The sequence below is a fragment of the Euleptes europaea genome, chromosome 18 (genome assembly GCF_029931775.1).
Source record: "Euleptes europaea isolate rEulEur1 chromosome 18, rEulEur1.hap1, whole genome shotgun sequence".
NCBI lineage: Eukaryota > Metazoa > Chordata > Lepidosauria > Squamata > Sphaerodactylidae > Euleptes > Euleptes europaea.
The window spans coordinates 7183959-7208278 of record NC_079329.1 but is presented as its reverse complement, the minus strand read 5'-3'; the positions used below and the strand labels follow the sequence as shown (position 1 = coordinate 7208278).

The window sequence follows — 24320 nt, the reverse complement described above, 5'->3', positions numbered from 1 at the left end:
TATTTTACTTATGTTTTCTTTTGGTATCCTGCTCTCCCACCACCAAAGCGGGGCTCAAAGCAACTTCCAACAAGTTAAAATATACAAAGAACATGAAAAATAAAGACAATACAATCATTCAATCAATATTTATTATGATACAGTCAAATCCACATATAAGTGAAAGACAACGAAATTAAAGTTAGATTAAGAGTATTAATTATATATTGACAATATTAATAATAATAACTTAAAGTAAATTAAAATAAAAATAAGGTATAAAAGGGGAGGTAGTGTCATCTACTGTATATATTGTCGAAGGCTTTCACGGTCAGAGTTCATCGGTTCTTGTAGGCTATCTGGGCTGTGTGACCGTGGTCTTGGTATTTTCTTTCCTGACGTTTCGCCAGCAGCTGTGGCAGGTATCTTCAAAGGAATAACACTGAACACAGTATCTCTCAGTGTCAAGTGTGTAGGAAGAGTAATATATATTCAGAAGGAGGGTGGGTTTGAGCTGAGTCATTGTCCTGCAAAGTATTAAAGGTAATGTGCTAATATTGCCCTGTATCAAGATAATGTGCTAATGAGGGTGTGGTATGTTAATGTGGAACCATTGTATCCTGAAGTGATCTGTTAACATGTGGAATCCAAGCTAATCCACATGGCTATTGTGGACTGTAGTCTTGTGGACAGATGTTACGATCAGCAAAAGACAAAAGAGACCCCCTCACCTCTGAAGGAGTATATCGTATACCTTGCAGTTGTGGACAAGTTTACATTGGGACAACAAAATGCAGCATACAAACAAGGATAAAAGAACATAAAAGATACTGCAGTCTTGGCCAACCTGAGAAATCAGCAGTGGCTGAACATGGACTGACACAAACAGGACACAGGGTCTTATTCCAAGACACTGAAAGACTGGACAATTCTACCAACTATTTTGTCAGATTGCACAGAGAAGCCATTGAAATTCATAAACATCAGCACAACTTTAACAGAAAAGAAGAGAGTTTAAGAATGTTCCTGTCCTGAAAACCTCCAGACTAACAAAGACTACAGTCCACAATAGCCATGCGGATTAGCTTTGGATTCCACATGTTAACAGATCACTTCAGGATACAATGGTTCCACATTAACATACCACACTCTCATTAGCACATTACCTTGATACTTACAGGACAATATTAGCACATTACCTTTAATACTTTGCGGGACAATGATTCAGCTCAAACCCAACCCCCTTCTGACTATCTATTACTCTTCCTACACACTTGACACTGAGAGACACTGTCCTTCAGTGTTACTCCTCTGAAGATGCCTGCCACAGCTGCTGGCGAAACATCAGGAAAGAAAATACCAAGACCACGGTCACACAGCCCGGATAGCCTACAAGAACCAAGAATCATCTATGGTTAAGAATCAAATAAATAATAAATAAATAAGATTTAATTCTGTGTTTTTATTAGCTGTCGTCTTTTGTTCACCTCAGGTCTGCTTACACTAAGTATATATTGTAATGAAGAAACAAATGCCCCAGAAGAAAACATCGACCTGTACCCTAAATACTACTCATTACAATAGGATATACTCTTGGGATATAGCCATAAGAATTAATTCTTTGTTTTTATTAGATGCCCTCTTTTATTCAGCTCAGGTCTTAGCAAAATGATGTAACATTTTGGGGAAAAGATGCAGCCTAGTAATCCGGCACTGGAGGCTAAGATGGAGAAGATCTCCACAGCCACCATGGATTTGCCCTTGGTGCTCAAGTAGGTGGGAACAAAGGACACCCAAACACTGCAAAAGACCAACATGCTGAAGGTAATGAACTTGGCTTCATTGAAACTGTCGGGTAGCTTCCTGGCGAAGAAAGCCATGGTGAAGCTGATGATGGCCAGGAAGCCTAGAAAGCTCAGGACACAGTAAAACATGGTGACTGACCCTTCATTACACTCAATAAGGATTTTATCAGTCATTGAGTGCATGTCGAAAGCTGGGAAGGGGGGAGATGTTGCCAACCACACAGTACAGATAGTAGCTTGTAAAAGAGAACATGAAAGGACAATAGAAATGGACATCTTTTTCCCTACCCATGTCCTCATTCTGGATCCTGGCTTTGTGGCCATGAAAGCCAGAACCACAATCACAGTTTTGGCTAATACACAAGAAACAGCCTCTGAGAAGATTATGCCAAAAGCCGTTTGTCGAAGGAGACAGGTCACCTTCTCAGGCTGGCCAATGAACAGCAAAGCAGAAAGGAAGGAGAGCAGGAGGGAGATGAGGAGTGTGTAGGTGAGGTCCCGGTTGTTGGCTTTGACTATGGGAGTGTCCTGGTGCTTAACAAAGATCCTGAGCACCAAAGCTGTGATGAAAGAGAAGGAAAGAGCAACAGTGGCCAAGCTCATCCCCAAAGGTTCTCCATAAGACAAGAAGCTTATCTCTTTTGGCAGGCATAAAGTCTGGTCCTTGTTGGGATACTGTCCTTCAGGACACTGAGAACATTTATTCATGTCTGGGGGGGGGGAAAGGAATAATTTTGGTATACAAAAATCCTATGCAGAGTTTTTGCAAAACAACAAGGAGGCCAAAGGGCACTTCTTAGTTTAAATCAGAGGGCTATGCTTTCTGATTTTACCTTTAAAAATTCAAGGATAACTTTAGGCTCAGTCGTGCCCTCGAAGCACACAAGATTTTCATGGATTGTGCCAAATTGTTTTTTGTTCCACTCTAGGTATCACAAACTAGATAACTTATTTCTTTTCTCTTTTTTTCATTTTTATTCAACTGAGATACTCTTTTGTAAGCAAACTTTCATACCTGGGCATACTGAATATTCTTTTCCTTTGCCTAAATAACCTCTGAATGAAGAAGAAATACATTCAGCTTTACAGAGCTGAGGCTTCCATCTAAAGAACACTTTCCTAGAAGGAAGCTACTGTAAGTTGAATAATGTATGACTTTCTTCTAGATAGATTTTGGATTGCTCCAGAGGTCAATATGCAGGCTTACATACTGAATTACAACCATTATATGCAATAATTCGATCTCTTACCTAATTCATTTGAAATCTTCCCTGGTGGACATGCAAAGCAATCATAGCAGCAAAAAGGCTTTCCCTCCTTCTTTCTCTTGCTATAACCAGCAGGACATTTCTCATTGCAAACAGAAAGAGGCTGCACCTAGCCCAAATGGAATTGGATTTGGCATGAAATGATGGCATGGCTTCTAGATAACATTTGGGGTGCAATGTATGGTTGATGATGCTACAGTACTTCTAGCAATATGATGCAATGGGTGGATTCATTGGATGTTTTTCTCTTTTTACACTACAAGACCATGCTTGTGATTGCTAGTATGTTTCTAGAGGTGGGTTTGAAGGACAGTTAAGGGATCTTCCAGTTCTACCATTCTCCTAACTAACCAATATGCGAGCTGGGTGAGGCATTTTATGTCATCTGAATTTTGTACTGGATAATGCCAGTGTCATTATGCTGGGGAATGTCAGTATTTACGGTAACTCTCCCTTGTGTGGGGAGGGGACGGGAGGGGCTGTGGCTCAGTTTGTAGAGCATCTGCTTGGCATGCAGAAGGTCCCAGGTTTAATCCCCGGCATCTCCACCTAAAGGGACTAGGCAAGTAGGTGGTGTGAAAGACCCCTGCCTGAGACCCTGGAGAGCCGCTGCCGGTCTGAGTAGACAATACTGACTTTGATGGACTGAGGGTTTGATTCAGTAGAAGGCAGCTTCATGTGTTCCATGTGTTTCATGTGGCTGTGCTCAGAAATCCATAGCCTTCCCAGCATGTAGAGGACTGACCCAGGTTTGCACTAAGCTACACAAAAGAAATGGGATATCTTTTAGACTTACTCCACCGCATTGGGTGGCAGACTGATGATCTTGTAGAAAGCTGCAAATTATACCTTTTATTGTGGCTACATCATCATCAACTGAATGATCTACCTGGATGTAGCCACCATGCTACACAGGTGTTTGACCCCTTAAGATTGTTCACCCCCAGAGACATGTGTTTCCTATAGATTTCCAAAATGCTAGCTGGGTGTTGTGGTTTTTTTTTTTTTTTTTTTTTTTTTGGTGTGGCAACTTTCAGTGTCCATTCTGATGACTGTAACTAGCTATAGAGACTTTTACATTAGTGTTTATTATTTTCATTTGCTCATTTGTGGTTTCTGTATACTTTAACTTGTTGTGGTTATTTTCTAAGCCAATGTGAATACTTATAAATGTGGGACAAAACAAGCTGTTTTTAAAATAAAAAATTCTCTCTTGACCAATTATATCTGCCATCTCAAGGCTTTTTTCCAGTGTCCTATTCTATGGGAACATTCAAACAGATACCATATTATCCTGCCCTTTGATGGAAGTTTTCAGGTGTTGGTGAAATTGTTCTCCTTCATCAGGATACTGCTACCCTTGATAATATTTTTTCTCTGTGCCTTCTATATCTTGATTTTGTAACAACCAAATACACAATAAGAAGCTTTACAAAACAAAATGTAAAGATAAAATGATTGCTTCAATGATCGTCACATGGTCAACAGAAGGAACAAAGGGATTCATTTCTACGTATGAATATTTTACTGTTCTTTCAACACTGAAGAAAATTACTCAACATATCCCAGAGCATAAACAAATCCTACCTGATTGAACATAGTTGGCCATACAATGGTGTTGTCATGAATGGTGATCATTTTGTCTCGGGGAGCCTTTGAGTCTGTCTTTCCAACTTTGACTCTAAGAAAGGATTGGTTTGGGAACGTCACCCAGTTGACAATATCAAATTCAGTTACTATTTCCCCATTTTGGTCAAAAGAAATGCTTTCCCCAGCGCTGTTGTTGAAGGAAACATTTCTCAGAAAGTGGTGGAGCTAAATGGGGACAAAAAGGGAAACACCAATCCATAAGGATAAGTAGCATATGCCAATGAATAGGATGATACATGTCCAAACAAGAGAACTTGTGTTATTGTGTCCCTTTGTTCAGACGCACAACTGGGAGACACAATATTTAATACATCAACATGCCAAATTCAAACTAGATACAAACCAGAAAACACTAATGTCAGCCCAAAAATGGTCATATTGGTGCCCCATATGGTGGTGAAAAGTGCTATCAAGTCATAGCCCGCTTATGGTGACCCTGTATGGTGTTCAAGGCAAGAGGTGGTTTGTCATTGCCTGCCTCTGTGTAGCATCACTGAAGTTCCTTAGTTGTCTCCCATCCAAATACTCAGAAAGGCCAACTCAGCTGAGCTTCCAAGATTTGATGAGTTCTGGCTAGCCTCGGCCAACCAGGTCAGAGCAAGGTCTGTAGGCTCATCCCCAATACAGTCGTAAAGGCAAATTGAAGTCCCATAGCAGTAGGGTTACCAACCTCCAGGTAGTAGTACGAGGCTCTGATAGAATGACACAAATTCAAAATAACTTAAATGCACAATTTACTTCACATGACAACAACCAACATAAACTGTGAAAAGTGCAAAAACATCAATGATATAAATACATAAACAAATGGGAAGGACGAAACACAAGGTCCAAAAGGAGATGCTGAATAACTGTAAGTATTTTTTTGCAAATATTTCTTTCTACTAATGTTCCTTATTTCTTCTCATTACAGGTATCTCCAAGTAATCACAATATCATATTGTAACATCAATTTCAGTCCAAAAGGACTCTATGACATGGAAACATTGTCCAGATTAACAATCATGCTTTCACCACTATAAAGAGAGAAGCAATGAAGGAACAAACAGCGGTAGAGGCGCTCTGAGATCTTTAAATATTTAACTCTGGCAAATTTAATATTGAATCTAACGGCTTGAAGTTTGAAAATCCAAGCTGAACTTTGGCTGAAGAAGCCACTTTATAGTGGTGAAAGTATGATTGTTGATCCGGATAACGTTTCCATGTCATAGAGTCCTTTTGGACTGAAATTGATGTTACTATATGATATTGTGATTACCTGGAGATACCTGTAATGAGAAGAAGTAAGGAACATTAGTAGAAAGAAATATTTGCAAAAAATACTTACAGTTATTCAGCATCTCCTCTTGGACCTTGTGTTTCGTCCCTCCTGTTTGTTTATGTATTTAGATCATTGATGTTTTTGCACTTTTCACAGTTTATGTTGGTTGTTGTCACGTTAAGTAAATTGTGCATTTGTAGCTGGAGATCTCCTGCTTTTACAATTGATCTGCAGCTGATACAGAACAGTTCCCCTGGAGAAAATGGCCCCCTTTACAATTGGACTCTATGGCACTGAAGTCCCTCCCCTCCCCAAACCCTGCCCTCCTCAGGCTCCACCCCAAAAACCTCCCACCAGTTGCAAAAAGGGACCTAGAAACCCTACATAGCAGTCTATACAGGCCGGGGAATTGTCTTTCCATTGTGGGGGCTGTCATGTCTGGCCTTCGCTGGGTTTCTCTAACCCCTTTCCACATTTTCATTGCAACTTTTCTGTGCTGTTGTAATGGACCCCATGCAAGTGAATTGGCTTTCCTGGCTCCCATTACATCCAAAGGACCTTCAGGCCTGAAAGATTTTTGGGGAGGCTGGAATGACTGGTTTTCAACTAAATGACACAAAAACTGCAGTGGAGTGGGTGCTGTCTGTCCTGTAAAGGATCCCCAAGTTTCAAGTAAATTAGACCAATTTTTAGAATTCAATGTGTCTCTGAGAAAGGTGACCCCAAGTCCTGATTTTTCCAGTCCTCTACCCCAACCCTAAGCAACAAGTAAGGGAGAACAACAGTTCAGGTCTGGAATTTGTGTGGAAAGATGATTGGCTGGGGCACTCTGTGCTCTTCCCTTGCGAACATCTGATTGGGAGAAATACCATTGCCCAAGAAATCAGTAGACTCGGAAGAAAAGCAGAGAGATGCTCCTTCCCTAGTAAGTCCAAAACAAAAACAAACAAAAAACCTGAGATTGTTTCAGGTTTGCTATACTGACAACCCTGGATTTGAACACATGAACACATGAAGCTGCCTTATACTGAATTAACCCTTGGTCCATCAAAGTCAGTATTGTCTACTCAGACCAGCAGCGGCTCTCCAGGGTCTCAGGCAGGGGTCTTTCACATCACCTACTTGCCTAGTCTCTTTAACTGGAGATGCCGGGGATTGAGCCTGGGACCTTCTGCATGCCAAGCAGATGCTCCACCACTGAGCCACAGCCCCTCCACTTTGTATTACTTCCTCTGAAAAATCACAGTATCAACACAAACTAACCATTTCTGTCTATATATCTGGCTCATCGATTCTGAGTGTTTGACAAGTCAATTGTAGTATCTTCAAAGCAAACACAGTAGGCACCAGACTTAGCTTTCTGTTGGTTCTGTTCTTTTCTGAATAAGTCTCCAACAATTCTTTCTCAGGACAATGAACTGACAGTGTCAAAATGTATGGATACCCTCCATTACTCTTTAATATTTAGGTTAAATCATTGGGAGAGATCAACTGTAGCACTGGAGTTGGCTGTCATGAATACCTGAATGATAGCTCCACTTCCCTAATTCCTTTATCTAAAGCTTTAGAATGTTCTTTATCTAAAGCTCTGAATGTTCTGAACCAGTTATCCTAAGGCTGTGTTTGAATGGGTTGAGAGTGTTCAAGATGAAACAGAATCCAGACAAGATGAAAGTGAGGCTGATTGCAGAGGCTGGTGTCCTGGTGGGGATGAATCAGCCAATTTTGGATGGGATGGCCTTATGTCTGAGTGAAAAATTAAAGTCCTTGTGGGATGCTATTGAACCCATCCTTGCTGGAATTCATTTTGTGAAGTTATTCACATGGTAGTTTGTTAGCCATCATTAAGTTCCTACAGAAAAAGCAGGCTACAACTATTTCAATCAATCAACACCCTTAACAAATGGGTATGCTTAGAACGTCACCTGCCACCACTCTTGATCTGGATGATTCCATTGGCCACCATGTCCTGTTGCTGTAGATTTCAATCTGGAGGACTGCATGGCCTGCAAAGCATGGGCCACAGCATAAACACCATTATAGATGCTGTAGCTGTTGGCAGTAGTTGTTGTTTCAAAAACAGATGGAGGAAGATCCTCCAACTTCTCCTCTCCAGTGCATATTTCTCCATCTTTCTCCTCTACTGTGGAGTCGGAAAATGAACAGAGAAACGCCTGCTGCCAGAAGTCCCTGATGAAGCCATCTTCTTTTTCAGAGTTAAGATTTTTCTCCTGAAGAAATTTCTGGAATCCTGAGAGTTCCACTGAGTGACTTGCCAAAGATATGGCCCCGTGGATAAAACTGATGTCCCAATTTCTGTGACTGGGAAGTGAGGTGAAGTCCATCTGAGCTGTCAAAATCCATATTTTACCTGTTGCATTTATTGGTATATCCTCAAGTTCTGGGAGTTGGAGAAACACTCTTAAAATTAGCATGGTTTGAATTTCACCATGTAGGACCAAAACTTTGGCGGTGCTTCCCATGATAACTTTGTACGTTTCAACCCCCTCAGCCATTGTATTATCAAGTTCGTTGGAAAATGTTATTGCTGGCATCATTTCTATGAAGTCAATGCAGATACCATTCTGGGATAGCAGAGGAAGCATGTCCTGTAAAAAGCTTTCTCCAATCTCATCACTCAGCAAAATCACTCCGATCCATGTCCACCTGAAATGCAGCAGCATGCGGAGAATCCCCATAGTTTGATGGGCCTGATTTGGGAATGTATGGTGAAAGAAAACTGATTGTTTTTTATTGTCCATGTTTGGTGCAGAGCCATAAGAGATCTAAAGAAAGAGTAGAGGGAAAGACATTTCAAAATTAAAATTAGAGACAGTTCAGTTTCTACATCATGTTACAGAATGTATAACTTGGCTTGTCAACTAAAGTCACTATTTGCAGTAATGTGTCCCAAGATGAGGTATAGAGACTCTATGCCTTATATCATTGGAACAGAATAAAAAAGGATTATGTATCATCCGATTTCTAAGTATCAAGGAGTGTAATCAATTTCTTTCCCTTAAAGCTGTCCATGTACTGTCACTTAGGGCTGTCAAAAAAAAAAAAATTCGGTACAGTTCGGATTCGGCCGAATTTGGCCCTTGTGGGTTTGGTACGTGCTGAAGTCCAAACTCCCCCACTTCGGATCCATTCAATTCGGCGGGAATTCAAAGTTCGGAAAAAAATTCGGCCGAATAAAGCCATTAAAAACACAACCGTGCCTTTCCACGGCTCTGGGGGGGGGCATTTTTGGGCTTAGAGGTCCCAAACTTTCAGCAGAGCTTCAAAGGACGTATATTGAAAGACTCCCCGAGTTTTGTAAAGATTGGGTCAGGGGGGGCTGAGATATGGGCCCTGAAAGGGGTCCCCCCCACCCTTAATGTGTATCTCAGCAGAGCTTGCGCCCACGCACAAAGCTCCCGGCCCCGACAAACAGCTGATGAGAGCAAGGGCGGGGCAGGTGCTAAGAACTTTGCAAAGCAACACAACTGAAAAGCAACACCTTTGCAAACATGCAAAGGGCGGGGCAGGTGTGAAGAATTTTGCAAAACAATACAACTGCAAAGCAACACAAGCACGCAATGCAACACCTTTGCAACAGTGCAAAGCAACACCTGACACCTGGGAGTTTGCATGCCATGGAAAGGGACAGAGGCAGCTAGCTATGCATAATGAGCAGGACGGGGTAGAATTTCTCCTTTTGCATTGGACTTGGGACCAGGCAGATGCATTCTTTAAGTCACCATTTGAAAACCAGTTTTGAGCAAGCATCAAAATAACCTAACTGATCTTATGAATGAGGAAAAACCTGAAGAATAAAAATGAAGCCCCCCCTCAAACCAGGGAGAGAGAGACTGGAGGGGGAACACACACCCTAGGCAGAACCGGCAAAAGCCCCCTTTGGCTCCCCCCCCACAGAAACTGCTCCCTCCCCACACACACACACAGACTCTGCTTTCCCCCCCACACGCACACAGAAAAGAAAAATTATAGATTAAAGCCCCCAAAGGGGTCTTACTGTGGCTGTCTTCTGTTCCAGCAGGAGGGGCTGGGAGGCTGGGTAATCCAATATGATTCCATTTGTATCCAATATAAGATCCATATGTATGCACCTCTCGAGGGTGATCAATTCATCCCAATAAGGAAAAGGGGAAAGCCCATATCTCGGGGGCCCTGACCCAATGTTTACAAAACTTGGGTGGTCTCTTAAAAAGCCTTGACTGAAGCTCCGCTGAAAGTCTGGGGTCGGCACACCCAAAAATGCGCCCCTTGCAGCCACGGAAAGAGAAAAGGGGGGGGAGCCGATATTTCAGCCCCCACTGAACCCATCTTTACAAAACTTGGGTGGTCTCTTAAGAGGGATTCTCTGAAGCTATGATAAAAGTTTGGGGGCTGAACCCCAAAAAAAGCGCCCCCTGCAGCCCCGAAAATGGAAAAGGGGGAGAGGAAAAAGGGGTGGAGCCCATATCTCGGAACCCCCTGACCCAATGTTTACAAAACTTGGGGGGTATCTTAAGAAGCCTTGTTTGATGCTCCGCTGAAAGTTTGGGGTCGGCACACCCAAAAATGCGCCCTCTGCAGCCATAGAAAGAAAAAGGGGGGGAGCCCATATCTCGGGACCCCCTGACCCAATGTTTACAAAACTTGGGTGGTCTCTTAAGAAAACCTGTCTGAATATCCCCTGAAAGTTTGGGGTCGGTACCCCAAAAAATGCGCCCCCTGCAACCACGGAAAGGAGCGAATGTGCACAAGCACCCCCTCACACACACATGAGGATTTCCCTCTCTCTCTCTCTTTCCCCGGCCGGCCGCACATCAGCTGATTCCTCCAGTACTCAATCCTGACTGATTGGCCAGAAGAAGACCCGCTTGGCCACCGATTGGCCGGGGGAGGAGAATGCTGCTTACTGAAGGTTATGCCGCTTACTGACGGCCCCGAATTGGCCGAATTTATTCGCGAACTCCCGAACTCGCTGAATTCGGCCCCCTCGGTTGCCAGCCAGTTTTGAGTTCGGTTCCTCCCGAACTAAAAACCGCCTAATCAAGGGAAATTCGGCTGATTTTCAGTTCGGGCCGAACCGAATTGACAGCCCTACTGTCACTACTTTAACAATTAATCATTTCATTTCATAAGTACCAAGGAATGTAATGAAGTATTTTTCTTGTACAATCTTTCACCTTTAAGCTGCATGTGAGCTCTACCTATCCTTACAGAGAGGCCTGTTCTTGTCTGCAAACCATATCTTAACGACCAAAAAAGTGTTAAGGGCTAATTCATGTTTCATTCTCCTTACCTGCGGGATCTTGTGGAAGTACAGAATGGCTGCCGCATAGAGACAGACATACCAGTTTGGGCCTATGATGACTGAGACTGGATGGTTCTGCGTACCAGACTTGTAGTTGGGGATGAGTCTGCCCTGAGTGGAGAGAAGTTTCATTGAGGCCAGATAGGTCCTACTTGGATCGAAATAGCTGTTGTAGATGTCAAAGCCCAGAGTGATGTTGGGTAAGATTTTGGGGTTTTCATTGATCTCCTTTACAGCAAAGTCCATGGCCAGGATGTGCTGGTAGTTGTGAGTCAGTAACCTGCAGTGAAAGCAGAGGACTTCAAGCTGAAAGTGAAGGTTTCTTCTCTCTGTTTCCAGCCCAGCAGAATTGCTACCGATTACTAACTATAACTAAGAGACCAGAAAGATGACACCTGCAGAACGTGTACAGTTATATTTGAAAAAAAAAACGACCTTGTAATACCTTACTACTCTGATTTGGTAAAGAATATCCTTTCCCATAGGAAAGAAGGCATACAAATTCTTGAAAGAATAAATAAAACCCTTGCCAGGTGCCATCAGAATGTAAAAAATAAACAAACAGAAAGGAAAGAGGCTACAAATATGATCCTTAACTAGTAGAATGGAATGCTGAATATCTCTGGACACAATTGAGAATGACAGACCAGACATAATTCTACTGAACAAATCAGAAAAGTGGCTAATGTAATAGGCATAACTGAAAAGTAACACTGAAAATTATGAAAGAAGAAGTCAAAGCATACCAGCAGCATCTAGGCGTGGATATCAAGAATGAAAAGAGAGAACAAAACACTGGGCCAACCATTTCCAGCTCACTCAATCTCACTCAAACCTATGTGCAGGATGGCATGGAAAAGTAAATTTTCTTACAAAAGGTCATCGAACAGTTCCTCAGAGGGAGGATTTTCAAATGTCATTGGATTGATAGCCAGGTAGATTTGGGACATAATGCCAGCAATGAGGAGGTCCCCTGATTTGTAGTATTTGTGAAGGATAGGAAGAGGATCTCTGATGGGGCATTTTTGTAGTGTAACCTTACACATTGCTAGAGGCACTAGCACTAATTCCGCCACCACAAACACCACCATCTTGAGTGAAAAATTTCTTTCAGGACACCAGTTCAGTCGCTCAGACCATGTCTTCAAGTGACCCCGAGTCTCCTGACTTGGATGATCAGGCATTTTGACGGCTTGTATTGTGTAATGTCGGCGCTCAGACTGACAGATTCCTCTCTGTCCCCCACCCCTGCTCTGATTGATTCAGGGAATATTAATAGCATCATTCATGCTTGGATAACAGTTTTGCTAATGGCTGTTGGCTCTCTCCAGGGATTTGGATTAGAGGTAGAAGTAATTGTAGTTAATTTGATAATTGCAAAGATGATAACAATCAACTGCAACCTATTTCTAGAAAAAATGTATTCTGATGTCATGTCCCTGATATGGATTTGTTTGGATTAATATTATATTGTTTTCTTGTATGATGCCATCCAAATGCTTGGGATTTTACAAAGTACAAGGAAGCTGTTCCTTGCCCTGGTGAACTTGCATCATGGTCAAATACATTGATTTGGAGTGAGTGATCCCATTGACCACTGGGGCAGGGCATCTCCTGTTCCCTGCTCTGAGTGGCAGCAGGAGAAAAATGAAATGAAAAATGGCTTCCTGGCCTTTGGTGTGATGGCACTTCTTGCGAGAACCCAGAAGTGACATCCCACCTGTCTAGGAAACCCTGGAAAGTATTGTGAAACTATCGGGTTTCTGATTATTCCTACAGAGAACTGGTGTCACTGCCATGTTTCCCCAGATTTTCTTTCTGGATAAAACTTTTCATTTCTGGATAAAATCCTGCCATGATAGACATGGTTGCAAAATTTTTAAACTGGCTATAAGGCTCTGAACTGAACATTTGACTTTGTTTAGTCATAGTTTAGCACTCTATAGTCTTTGTACTTATTGCGAACATATGGCAATAAAAGGTGTTGTTTGTGGTTGTTGTGGAATAGCCATGCAGGATGAGACAAAAGTCATCAAATGGGAACATTCTGTTGACGCAGTGGCCAACCAGCTGTCTCTCGAAAGACCACAACCAGGCTGACTGCAACAACCTCCTCCCAGCCATGCTCTCAAGAAACGGATACAAAGAGGCATATTGCCTCTAGTCCTGGAGGGAGTACATATCCCTGATGACTAGTAGCCATGGATAAGCCCATCCCCCATCAATCTGTCCACTCCAGTTGAGAAAGGAGGAAAGGTTTAGCCTGCCTTGAACTCATGCTGAACAGATAATTGAAAAGATTTTGCAAACCCTACTGTGAATGTCCTTCATTCCCAGATGTATATATGGTAATGAGAAAACAAATGCCACAGTAGAACACAGTAGAACATCTCGGCCCATCACAATGAATACCACTGACTACAATATGTAATTTATTTTATTTATGTTTTCTTTTTATATCCTGCTCTCCCACCACCAAAGTGGAGCTCAGAGCGACTTCCAACAAGTTAAAATATACACAGTACCTACAAAAAACCCCAATATGATCAAATAATATTTATTTCGATACAGAATCAGCTCCATATATAAGTAAAAAGTAATGAAATTAAAGTTAGATTAAGGGTATTAATGACATGTTAACGTAATTAACACTATTAAGTTAAAGTCAATTTAAGTAAAACAATAAGCTATAAAAGGGAAGGTAGTGCCATCTATGGTTAAGAATAAAAAATAAATAAATAAGATTTAATGCTGCCTTTTTATTAGCTGTCCTCATTTGTTCATCTCAGGTCTGCTTACACTAAATATATATTCTAATGAAGAAAGAAATGCCCCAGAAGAAAACATAGACCCTGTGCCCTAAATACTACTGATTACAATGGGATATACTCTTGGGATGTAGCATAAGATTTAATTCTTTGTCTTTAATAGATGTCCTCTTCTGTTCAGCTCAGGTCTTAGCAAAATGATGTAACATTTTGGGGAAAAGATGCAGCCCAGTAAGCCAGCACTGGAGGCTAAGATGGAGAAGATCTCCACAGCCACCATGGATTTGCCCTTGGTGCTCAAGTAAGTGGGAACGAAGGACACCCAAACACTGCAAAAGACCAACATGCTGAAGGTGATGAACTTGGCTTCGTTGAAACTGTCAGGTAACTTCCTGGCAAAGAAAGCCACGGTGAAGCTGATGGTAGCTAGGAAGGCCAGGAAACTCAGGACACAGTAAAACATGGTGACTGAACCTTCGTTACACTCAATAAGAATTTTATCAGTCATTGAGTTCATGTCCAAAGCTGGGAAGGGGGGAGATGTGACCAACCACACAGTACAGATAGCAGCTTGTACAAGGGAACATGCAAGGACAATGGAATTGGACATCTTTTTCCCTACCCATCTCCTCACTCTGGATCCTGGCTTCGTAGCCATGAAAGCCAGAACCACAATCACAGTTTTGGCTAACACACACGAAACAGCCACTGAGAAGATGATGCCAAAAGCCGTTTGTCGAAGGAGACAGGTCACCTTCTTAGGTTCTCCAATGAACAGCAAAGCAGAAAGGAAGGAGAGCAGGAGGGAGATGAGGAGAGCGTAGGTGAGGTCCCGGTTGTTGGCTTTGACTAAGGGGGTGTCCCGGTGCTTGATGACGATCCAAAGCACCAAAGCTGTGATGAAAGCGAAGGAAAGAGCAACAATGGCCAAGCTGATCCCCAAAGGTTCTCCATAAGACAAGAAGCTTATCTCTTTTGGCAGGCATAAAGTCTGGTCCTTGTTGGGATACTGTCCTTCAGGACACAGAGAACATTCATTCTTGTCTGGGGGGGAAAAGGTTCCTTTTTGGTACACAGAAATCTTATGCACAGTTTTTTGCAGTACAGCAGAGAGGCCAAATGGTGCTGCTCAGCTGAAATCAGAGAGCTCTGCTTACTGACTTAACCTTTAAAAATACAAGATGAAATTTAGTCTCACTGGTGGCCCCAAAACACACAAGGTTTTCTTGGATTATGCCAAATTGTTTTTTGTTCCACTCTAGATATCACAAACTTGATTGTAGCCTCCAATATTTCTACATATGCTGCACTTATTTCCTTTTTTTTCATTTTCATTCAACTGAGTTACTTTTTGTAAACAAAGTTGCATATCTGTGCATATTGAATATTCTTTTCCTTTGCATGAATAACCTCTGAATCAAAAGGAAATGCATTCAGCTTTAGAGAGCTGAGGCTTCCATCTAAAGAACACTTTCCTGGAAGGAAGCTAAGTTGAATTAAATAGGACTTTCTTCTAGATAGACCTATTTTGGATTGCTCCAGGGGTCAATATGCATGCTTACATAGTGAATTACTAACATTATATGAGATAGTTGGGTCTCTTACCTTTTTCATTTGAAATCTTCCCTGGTGGACATGCAAGGCAATCATAGCAGCAAAAAGGCTTCCCCTCCTTCTTTCTCTTGCTGTACCCAGCAGGGCAATTCTCATTGCAAACTGAAAGAGGCTGCACCTAGCCCAAATGGAAGATAAATGGATTTGGCATGGCATGATGGCATGCCTTCTAAAGAATATTTGGAATGCAATGGATGGTTGACAGTTGTACAGTACTTCTAGCAATGTGATGTGATGGGTGGATTTAGTGAAAGTTTTTCTCTTTTCACAGTGTAAGTCCATGCTCGTCTTTGATTGTATGTTTCTAGAGATGGGTTTGAAGGACAGTTAAGAGACCTTCCAGTTCTACCATTCTCCTGTGTGTGTGTGTTAAGTGCCGTCAAGTCGCTTCCGACTCATGGGTACCCTATGAATGAAAGTCCTCCAAATTGTCCTATCTTTGACAGCCTTGCTCAGATCTTGCAAATTGAAGCTGTGGCTTCTTTTATTTAGTCAATCCATCTCTTGTTGGGCCTTCCGCTTTTCCTGCTTCCCTCAACCTTTCCTAGCATGACCATTCTCCTAGCTAACCAATATGCTCTCTGAGTGAGGCAGTTTTTGTGATCTGAATTTTGTACTGGATACTGCCAGTGTCATTGTGCTGGGGGATTTCAATATTTTTGGTAACTCTCCCTTGTTTGGCTGTGCTCAGAAATCCATGGCGTTCCCAGCATGTAGAGGACTGACCCAGGTTTGCAATAAGCTTCACAAAAGAAATGGGACATCTGTTAGATTTACTCCATTGCATTGGGTGGCAAACTGATGATCTTGTAGAAAGCTGCAAATTATACCTTTTCTTGTGGATATATCATCATATACTGAACACCTGTGCGTAGGTACATGTACCATGCTACACAAGTGCTTGACCCCTTAAGATGAGTCACCACTCGATACTGGTGTTTCTTATAGATTTCCAAAATGCTATCTGGGTAGTTTTCTTTGGGGGGTTGCAGAGTTACAGTGTCCATTGTGACAATTAGAACTTGCTATAGAAGCATTTACATTAGTGGTAACTAATTTGATTATTTGTGATCTCTGTATATATTATCTTGTTGTTGCTGTTATTTTCTAAGCCACTGTGAATACTTAGAAATGTGGGACAAAACATGGTGGTTTAAATAAAAAAAAAAAAACCCCAACCCTCACTTGACCAATTACATCTTCCATCTCAAGGCTTTTCCCCAGTGTCCTATTCCATGGAAACATTCAAACAGATGATACCGTATTATGCTGCCCTTTGATGAAAATTGCCAGGTGTTGGTTGGTAAAATTGTGCTCCTTCATCAGGATATTGATAGCCTTGATAATATTTTTTCTCTGCATCTTCTATATACCCAAATATACTAATATGTAATCACTTTCTCCTTGAAGACACACAAATGATCTTGATTGCATAACTACCAAATACAAAATTAGAAGCTTTACCAAAAAAAAATGTAAAGATAAAATGATTGCTTCAATGATCATCACATAGTCAACAGAAGGAACAAAGAGGTCCATTTCTACATATGAATATTTTACTGTTCTTTCAACACTGGAGAAACTTACTCGTCATATCTAAGAGCATAAACAAATCCTACCTTATTGAACATAGTAGGCCATACAATGGCGTTGTCGTGAATGGCGATCATTTTGTCTGGGGGAGCCTTGGAGTCTATCTTTCCAACTTTGACTCTAAGAAACGACTGGTTTGGGAACATGACCCAGTTGATAATATCAAATTCAGTTACTATTTCTCCATTTTGGTCAAAGGAAATGCTTTCCCCAGCGCTGTTGTTGAAGGAAACACGTCTCAGAAAGTGGTGGAGCTAAATGGGGACAGAAAGGGAAACACCAACCCATAAGGATATGTAACTTACGCTAATATGAAATAGGATGATAAATTTTCAAACAAGAGAACTTGTTGGTTCTTGTGGGTTATCCGAGCTGTGTAACCGTGGTCTTGGTATTTTTTTCCTGACGTTTCGCCAACAGCTGTGGCAGGCATCTTCAGAGGAGTAACACTGAAGGACAGTGTCTCTCAGTGTCAAGTGTGTAGGAAGAGTAATATATAATCAGAAAGGGGTTGGGTTGAGCTGAATCATTGTCCCGCAAAAAGTATCAAAGGTAATGTGCTAATCATTGTCCTGTAAGTATCAAGATAATGTGCTAATGAGGGTGTGGTATGTTAATATGGAACCATTGTATCCTGAAGTGATCTGTTAACATGTGGAATCCAAAGCTAATCTGCATGGCTATTGTGGACTGTAGTCTTTGTTAGTCTGGAGGTTTTCAGGACAGGAAGCCAAGCCTAATTCATTCGTAAACTTTCTTCTTTTCTGTTAAAGTTGTGCTGATGTTTATGAATTTCAATGGCTTCTCTGTGCAATCTGACAAAATAGTTGGTAGAATTGTCCAGTCTTTCAGTGTCTTAGAATAAGATCCTGTGTCCTGTTTGTGTCAGTCCATGTTCAGCCACTGCTGATTTCTCAGGTTGGCCAAGTCTGCAGTATCTTTCATGTTCTTTTATCCTTGTTTGTATGCTGCATTTTGTTGTCCCGATGTAAACTTGTCCACAGCTGCAAGGTATACGATATACTCCTGCAGAGGTGAGGGGGTCTCTTTTGTCTTTTGCTGATCGTAGCATCTGTTGTATTTTCTTGGTGGGTTTAAACACTTTTTGTAGGTTATGTTTTTTTCAAAAGTTTCTCCATCCTATCAGTGACTCCTTTAATAAATGGCAAGAATACCTTTCCTATGGGAGACTGTCTTTCCTGTGTTTTCTGATTTTGTTTGGTTTAATGGCCCTTCTGATTTCATTTCTGGAATAGCCGTTTGCTAGCAGTGCGTGATTTAGATGATTAGTTTCTTCCTTGAGAAACTGTGGTTCACAGATCCGTCTTGCACGGTCCATTAATGTTTTGATTATTCCTCTTTTCTGTCGGGGGTGGTGGTTGGAGTTTTTGTGTAAGTAGCAATCTGTGTGAGTTGCTTTCCGGTAGACCTTGTGACCTAACTGAAAGTTTGTTTTACAGATGACAAGGATATCAAGAAATGGGCGTTTACCCTCAATTTCCTTTTCCATGGTAAACTGAATGTTTGGATGGATATTATTAAGATTGTTTAGAAAGTCCATTAATTTTTCTTCACCATGGCTCCAAATAGTAAATGTATCATCTACGAACCTGAACCAGACTGTAGGTTTGTAAGGTGCCGATTCTAATGCTGTCTTTTCAAAATATTCCATGTAAAAGTTTGCTATTACTGGACTGAGTGGGCTTCCCATAGCTACTCCATCAATCTGTTCATAAAATTCTTTATCCCATAGGAAATAACTTGTTGTCAAACAATGGTGAAATAAGGCTGTTATATCTTCTGGAAAAATCTGGTTAATCAATGAGATTGTGTCTTTTACTGGAACCTTGGTAAAGAGGGATACAACATCAAAACTGACTAATATATCCTGTGGATTGAGTCTCAATGGACTGATTTTGTTGATGAAGTGAGTTGAATCTTTGATGTAAGAAGTAGTTTTTCCAATGTGGTCCTGTAGGAGGGTGGTCAAATATCTAGCTAATTCATATGTTGGGGAACCAATGGCGCTCACGATGGGTCGGAGTGGGATGGCATCCTTATGAATTTTAGGTAGTCCATATAATTGTGGTGGTTGTGCTTCTGTCTTGCATAGTTTTCTGTGTGTGTCCGGATGAAGAGTGGAATTCTTGATCAGTATGCTAGTTTTCCTGGTAATTTTGCAAGTTGGATCTCGTTTTAGTTTTTTGTTTGTGGCAGGGTCCAGAAGTTCCTCAATCTTCTTTTTGTATTCTTCTGTTTTCATGATCACTGTGGCATTGCCTTTGTCAGCTGGTAGAATAATGATTTCTGGATCTGCATTGAGGGCCTTGATGGTGTTTCTCTCCTTGCGTGTTATATTGCTAGCAGGGGGCTTTGCTTTTCGTAGAATTCTTGCTGTCTCTCCTCTTATTTCCTCAGCATCTTCTACAGGTAGATTACGAATGGCAGCTTCTACATTTGCAATGATGTCTTCCACAATACAAAGAGAACTTGTATTATTGAGCCCATATGTTCAGACGCACAACTGGGATGGTCAGCAAAATTAATAAATCAACATGACACATTCAAAGCAGGTACAAATGAGAAAACACTAATGCCAGTCCAAAAATGGTCATATTGGTGCCCCATATGGTGGTGGAAAGTGCTGTCAGGTTATAGCTTACCAATAGTGACCCTGTATGGTTTCAAGGCAAGAGACGAACACAGGCGGTTAGCCATTGCCTGCCTCTGTGTAGCATCACTTAGCCTCCTTAGTTGTCTCTCATTCAAGTACTCAGAAAGGCCAACTTAGCTGAGCTTTTAAGATTTGATGAGTTCTGGCTAGCCTCGGCCAACCAGGTCAGAGCAAGCTCTGTAGGCCCATCCCCAATACAGGGGTAAAGGCAAACTAAAGTCCCATAGCAGTCTATCCGGGCCTTGGAATTGTCATTCCATTTCAGGCCCTCGGCAGGTTTCTCTAACCCCTTTCTACGTTTTCATTGCAACGCCTCCGTGCTGCTGTAATGGAACCCATGCAAGTCAATTGGGTTTCCTGGCTCCCATTATATCCAAAGGGCCTTCAGGCATGAAGGATTGTGGGGGAGTCTGGAATGACTATTATTTAACCAAATGACACCAAAACTGAAGTGAAGTGGGTGCTGTCTGTCCTGTAAAGGATCCCCAAATTTCAAGCAAATAAGACCAAGTCTCCGAATTCTATGTGCCTCTGACCCCAGGTCCCTATTCTTCCACCCCCCCCCCCAAAAAAAAGCAAGTGAGGGAGAACAACAGCTCTAGTCTGCAATTTGTCTTGAAAGGTGATTGGCTGTGGGCACTCAGTGCTCTTCCCTTGCGAGGATCTGATTGAAAGAGAGAAATGTCATGGCCCATGAAATCAGTAGACTCAGAGGAATAATGGAGGGATGCTCTTTCCCTGACTAAACCAAAGCAAAAACAAACAAAAAAAACTTGAGATTGTTTCAGGTTCGCTACACTGACAACCATGGGTATTTATTACTTGCTTTGGAAATTCACTGTATCAACGCAAACTAACCATTCCTGTCTATATATCTGGCTCATCAATTCTGAGTGTTTGACAAGTCAATTGGAGTATCTTCAGAAAGCAAATACAGTAGGCATCAAACTTATAGCTTTCTGTTGGTTCTGCTCTTTTCTGGAATAGGTTTCCAACAATTATTTCAGGGAACAATGAACAGATAGTGTCAACATTTATGGATACCCTCCATTTCTCTTAAATATTTAGGTTAAATCATTAGGAGAGATCAACTGTAGCATTGGCTGTCATAAATACCTGAATGATATACCGACTTCCATAATTCCTTTATCTAAAGTCTTAGAGACTGTTCTGAATTTCTGAACCCGTTATGAGGCTGTGTTTGAATGGGCTGAGGGTGATCACGATGAAACAGAATCCAGGCAAGCTGAATGGGCTGACTGCACAGGCTGATGTCCTGGTGGGGATGAATTGGCCAGTTTTGGATAGGATGACCTTATGTCTGAGTGAACAAGTAAAGGGTTTGAGGGATGCTCTTGAACCTATCCTTGCTAGAATTCATTTTGTGGTAAATTATTCCCGTGGCAGTTTGTTAGTCATCATAAGTTCCTAAAAAAAGGCATGGTGCAACTATTTCAATCAATAAACACACTAATTCTTAGAATGCTTAAGAGTATGCTTAGAATGTCACCTGCCACCAGTCTTGATCTGGATGATGCCATCGGCCACCATGTCCAGTTGCTGTAGATTTCAATCTGGAGGCCTGCATGACATGCAAAGCATGGACCACAGCATAAACACCATTATAGATGCTGTAGCTGTTGGCAGTTGTGGTTGTTTCAAAAACAGATCCAGGAAGAGCCTCCAGCTTCTCCTCTCCAGTGCATATTTCTCCATCTTTCTCCTCTACTGTGGAGTCAGAGAATGAACAGAGAAACGCCTGCTGCCAGAAGTCCCTGATGAAGCCATCTTCTTTTTCAGAGTTAAGATTTTTCTCCTGAAGAAATTTCTGGAATCCTGAGAGTTCCATTGAGTGACTTGCCAAGGATATGGACCCATGCAGAAAACTGATGTCCCAATCTCTTTGCAAGGGTAAGGAAGTGAAGTCCATCTGAGCGGACATAATCCAGATTTTAGCTGTTGGCTTAACTGGATCATCCGCAATTTCCGGGAGTTGGAAAAACACTCTTAAAATTATCATGGTCTCAATTTCACCATTTAGGACCAGAGCTTTGGCAGTGCTTCCCATGACATATTTGAATCTTTCAAGCCCCTCAGACATTTTTAGAAGAAGTTCAGTGGAAAATGTTATTGCTGGCATCATTTCTATGAAATCAATGCAGATGCCATTCTGGGATAGCAGAGGAACCATGTCCTGTAAAAAGCTTTCTCCATTCTCATCTTGCAGAGAAAGCACCCCAATCCATGTCCACCTAAAATACAGCAGCATGCGGAGAATCCCCATAGTTTGATGGGCCTGATTTGGGAACGTATGGTGAAAGAAAACAGATTGTGTTTTGCTGTCCATGTTTGGTGCAGAGCCATAAGAGATCTAAAGAGAGAGTAGAGGGGAAGACATTTCAAATCTAAAATTGGACTCTGTTTTTTTTCCACATCATATTACAGAATGCATAACTTGGCTTGTCAACTAAAGTCACTATTTGCAGTAATGTGTCCCAAGATGAGGTATAGAGACTCTATGCCTTATATCATTGGAACAGAATAAAAAAGGATTATGTATCATCCGATTTCTAAGTACCAAGGAGTGTAATCAATTTCTTTCCATTAAAGCTGTCCATGTACTGTCACTACTTTAACAATTAATCATTTCATTTCATAAGTACCGAGGAATGTAATGAAGTATTTTCCTTGTACAATCTTTCACCTTTAAGCTGCACGTGAGCTCTACCTATCCTTACAGAGAGGCCTGTTCTTGTCTGCAAACCATATCTCAACAACCAAGAAAGTGATAAAGGCTAATTCTTCTTTCATTCTCCTTACCTGTGGGATCTTGTAGAAGTACAGAATGGGGGCTGCATAGAGACAGACGTGCCAGTTTGGTCCTATGAAGATTGCAACTGGATGATTCTGGGTACCAGACTTGTAGTTGGGGACGAATTTGCCCTGAGTGGAGAGAAGTTTCATTGATGCCAGATAGGTCCTGCTTGGATCGAAATAGCTGTTGTAGATATCAAAGCCCAGAGTGATGTTGGGCAAGATTTGGGGGTTTTCATTGATCTCCTTTACAGCAAAGTCCATGGCCAGGATGTGCTGATAGTTCTGAGTCAGTAACCTACAATGAAAGCAGATGACTTCAAGCTGAAAGTGAAGGTTTCTTCTCCTGTTTCTAGCCCAGCATAATTGCTACCAATTACTAACTATAACTAAGATGCCAAAAAGATGACAGCTGCAGAACATGAAGAGGTACACTTGAAAAAATTGACTTTGCAATACCTTACTGCTCTGACTTGATAAAGAATATCCTTTTCCCTAGGAAAGAAGACATACAAGTTCTTGAAATAATAAATAAATTCCTTGACAGGTACCATCTGAATGCAAAAACAAACAAACAAACAAAAAACAGAAAGGAAAGAGAAGTGTACACATTAAGGCCAGCCAGATTAAAATATTTCCCCAACTACAAATCTGATCCTTAAGTAGTAGATTGGAGGAATGCTGAATATCTCTTGGCACAATCGAGTATGACAGAGACCAGACAATTCTACTGAACAAATCTTGAAAAGTGACTAATGTAATAGGCATAACTGTAAAATAACACTGAAAAGTATGGAAGTAGATGTCAAAGCATACCAACAGCATCTAGGCGTGGAAATCAAGAATGAAAAGAGAGAACAAAACACAGTGCCAACCATTTCCTGCTCACTCAATCTCACTCATGTGCAGGATGGCATGGAAAAGTGCATTTTCTTACAAAAGGTCATCGAAGAGTTCTTCAGAGGGAGGATTTTCAAATGTTATTGGATTGATAGCCACGTAGATTTGGGACATAATGCCAGCAATGAGGAGGTCCCCTGATTTGTAGTATTTGTGAAGGATAGGAAGAGGATCTCTGATGGGGCATTTTAGTAGTGTAACCTTACACATTGCCAGAGGCACTAGTACTAATTCCACCACCACAAACACCACCATCCTGAGTGAAAAATTTCCTTCTGGAGACCAGTTCAGCCACTCAGACAATGTCTTCAAGTGAGTCTCCTGACTTGAATGATCAGGCATTTTGAAAGTCAGCGTGTATTGCATAGTGTGGGGGATCGGACTGAGGAATTCTTCTCTATCCACTGCCCCTGCTCTGAATGACTCAGGGAATATTAATAGCATCCTTCAGTCTTGGATAACAGTTTTGCTAATGGCTGCTGGCTGTCTCTATGGACTTGGAATAGAGATAGAAGTAATAGTAGTTAGTTTGATAATTGCAGAGGTGATAATCATCAACCCCAACCTATTGTTGGGGGTGGGAAGCATTCTGATATCATTTCCCTCATATGGATTTGTTTGGATTAATATTATATTGTTTTCTTGTATGATGCCATCCAAATGCTTGGGAATTTACAAAGTTCAAGGAA

General features: G+C 41.5%; 2 protein-coding genes across 2 annotated transcripts; both read right to left on the bottom strand.

The window, feature by feature from the left end:
• Nucleotides 1-1592: 1592 nt before the first annotated feature.
• On the bottom strand, nucleotides 1593-12452 carry LOC130490303 (vomeronasal type-2 receptor 26-like). The gene is made up of 6 exons (XM_056864131.1): nucleotides 12142-12452; nucleotides 11257-11434; nucleotides 7889-8749; nucleotides 4640-4867; nucleotides 3035-3161; nucleotides 1593-2494 (listed from the first exon to the last, which is right to left on the bottom strand). Exons 1-6 carry the CDS (start codon nucleotides 12450-12452, stop codon nucleotides 1593-1595), a joined length of 2607 nt encoding a protein of 868 aa, XP_056720109.1.
• A 1726-nt stretch (nucleotides 12453-14178) lies between these two features.
• On the bottom strand, nucleotides 14179-23886 carry LOC130490301 (vomeronasal type-2 receptor 26-like). Its single transcript, XM_056864130.1, has 6 exons — nucleotides 23669-23886; nucleotides 22738-22915; nucleotides 21428-22288; nucleotides 17270-17497; nucleotides 15642-15768; nucleotides 14179-15080 (listed from the first exon to the last, which is right to left on the bottom strand). The coding sequence occupies exons 1-6, from the start codon at nucleotides 23884-23886 to the stop codon at nucleotides 14179-14181; spliced, it is 2514 nt and encodes an 837-aa protein (XP_056720108.1).
• Between the last annotated feature and the right edge of the window lie 434 nt (nucleotides 23887-24320).

Bases quoted from the DNA above. Each gene is read 5' to 3' on its own strand.
- LOC130490301 (XM_056864130.1), bottom strand. From the start codon at position 23,886: ATGGTGGTGTTTGTGGTGGTGGAATTAGTACTAGTGCCTCTGGCAATG. The intron at 22,289-22,737 runs GTAAGGAGAATG...CTCTCTCTTTAG, and splicing joins ACTTCTACAAGATCCCACAG to ATCTCTTATGGCTCTGCACC. The intron at 17,498-21,427 runs GTGACATTCTAA...GTCCCCATTTAG, and splicing joins CAGATCAAGACTGGTGGCAG to CTCCACCACTTTCTGAGACG.
- LOC130490303 (XM_056864131.1), bottom strand. From the start codon at position 12,452: ATGCCTGATCATCCAAGTCAGGAGACTCGGGGTCACTTGAAGACATGG. The intron at 8,750-11,256 runs GTAAGGAGAATG...CTCTTTCTTTAG, and splicing joins ACTTCCACAAGATCCCGCAG to ATCTCTTATGGCTCTGCACC. The intron at 3,162-4,639 runs GTAGGATTTGTT...CATTTGGGCTAG, and splicing joins GGCCAACTATGTTCAATCAG to GTGCAGCCTCTTTCTGTTTG.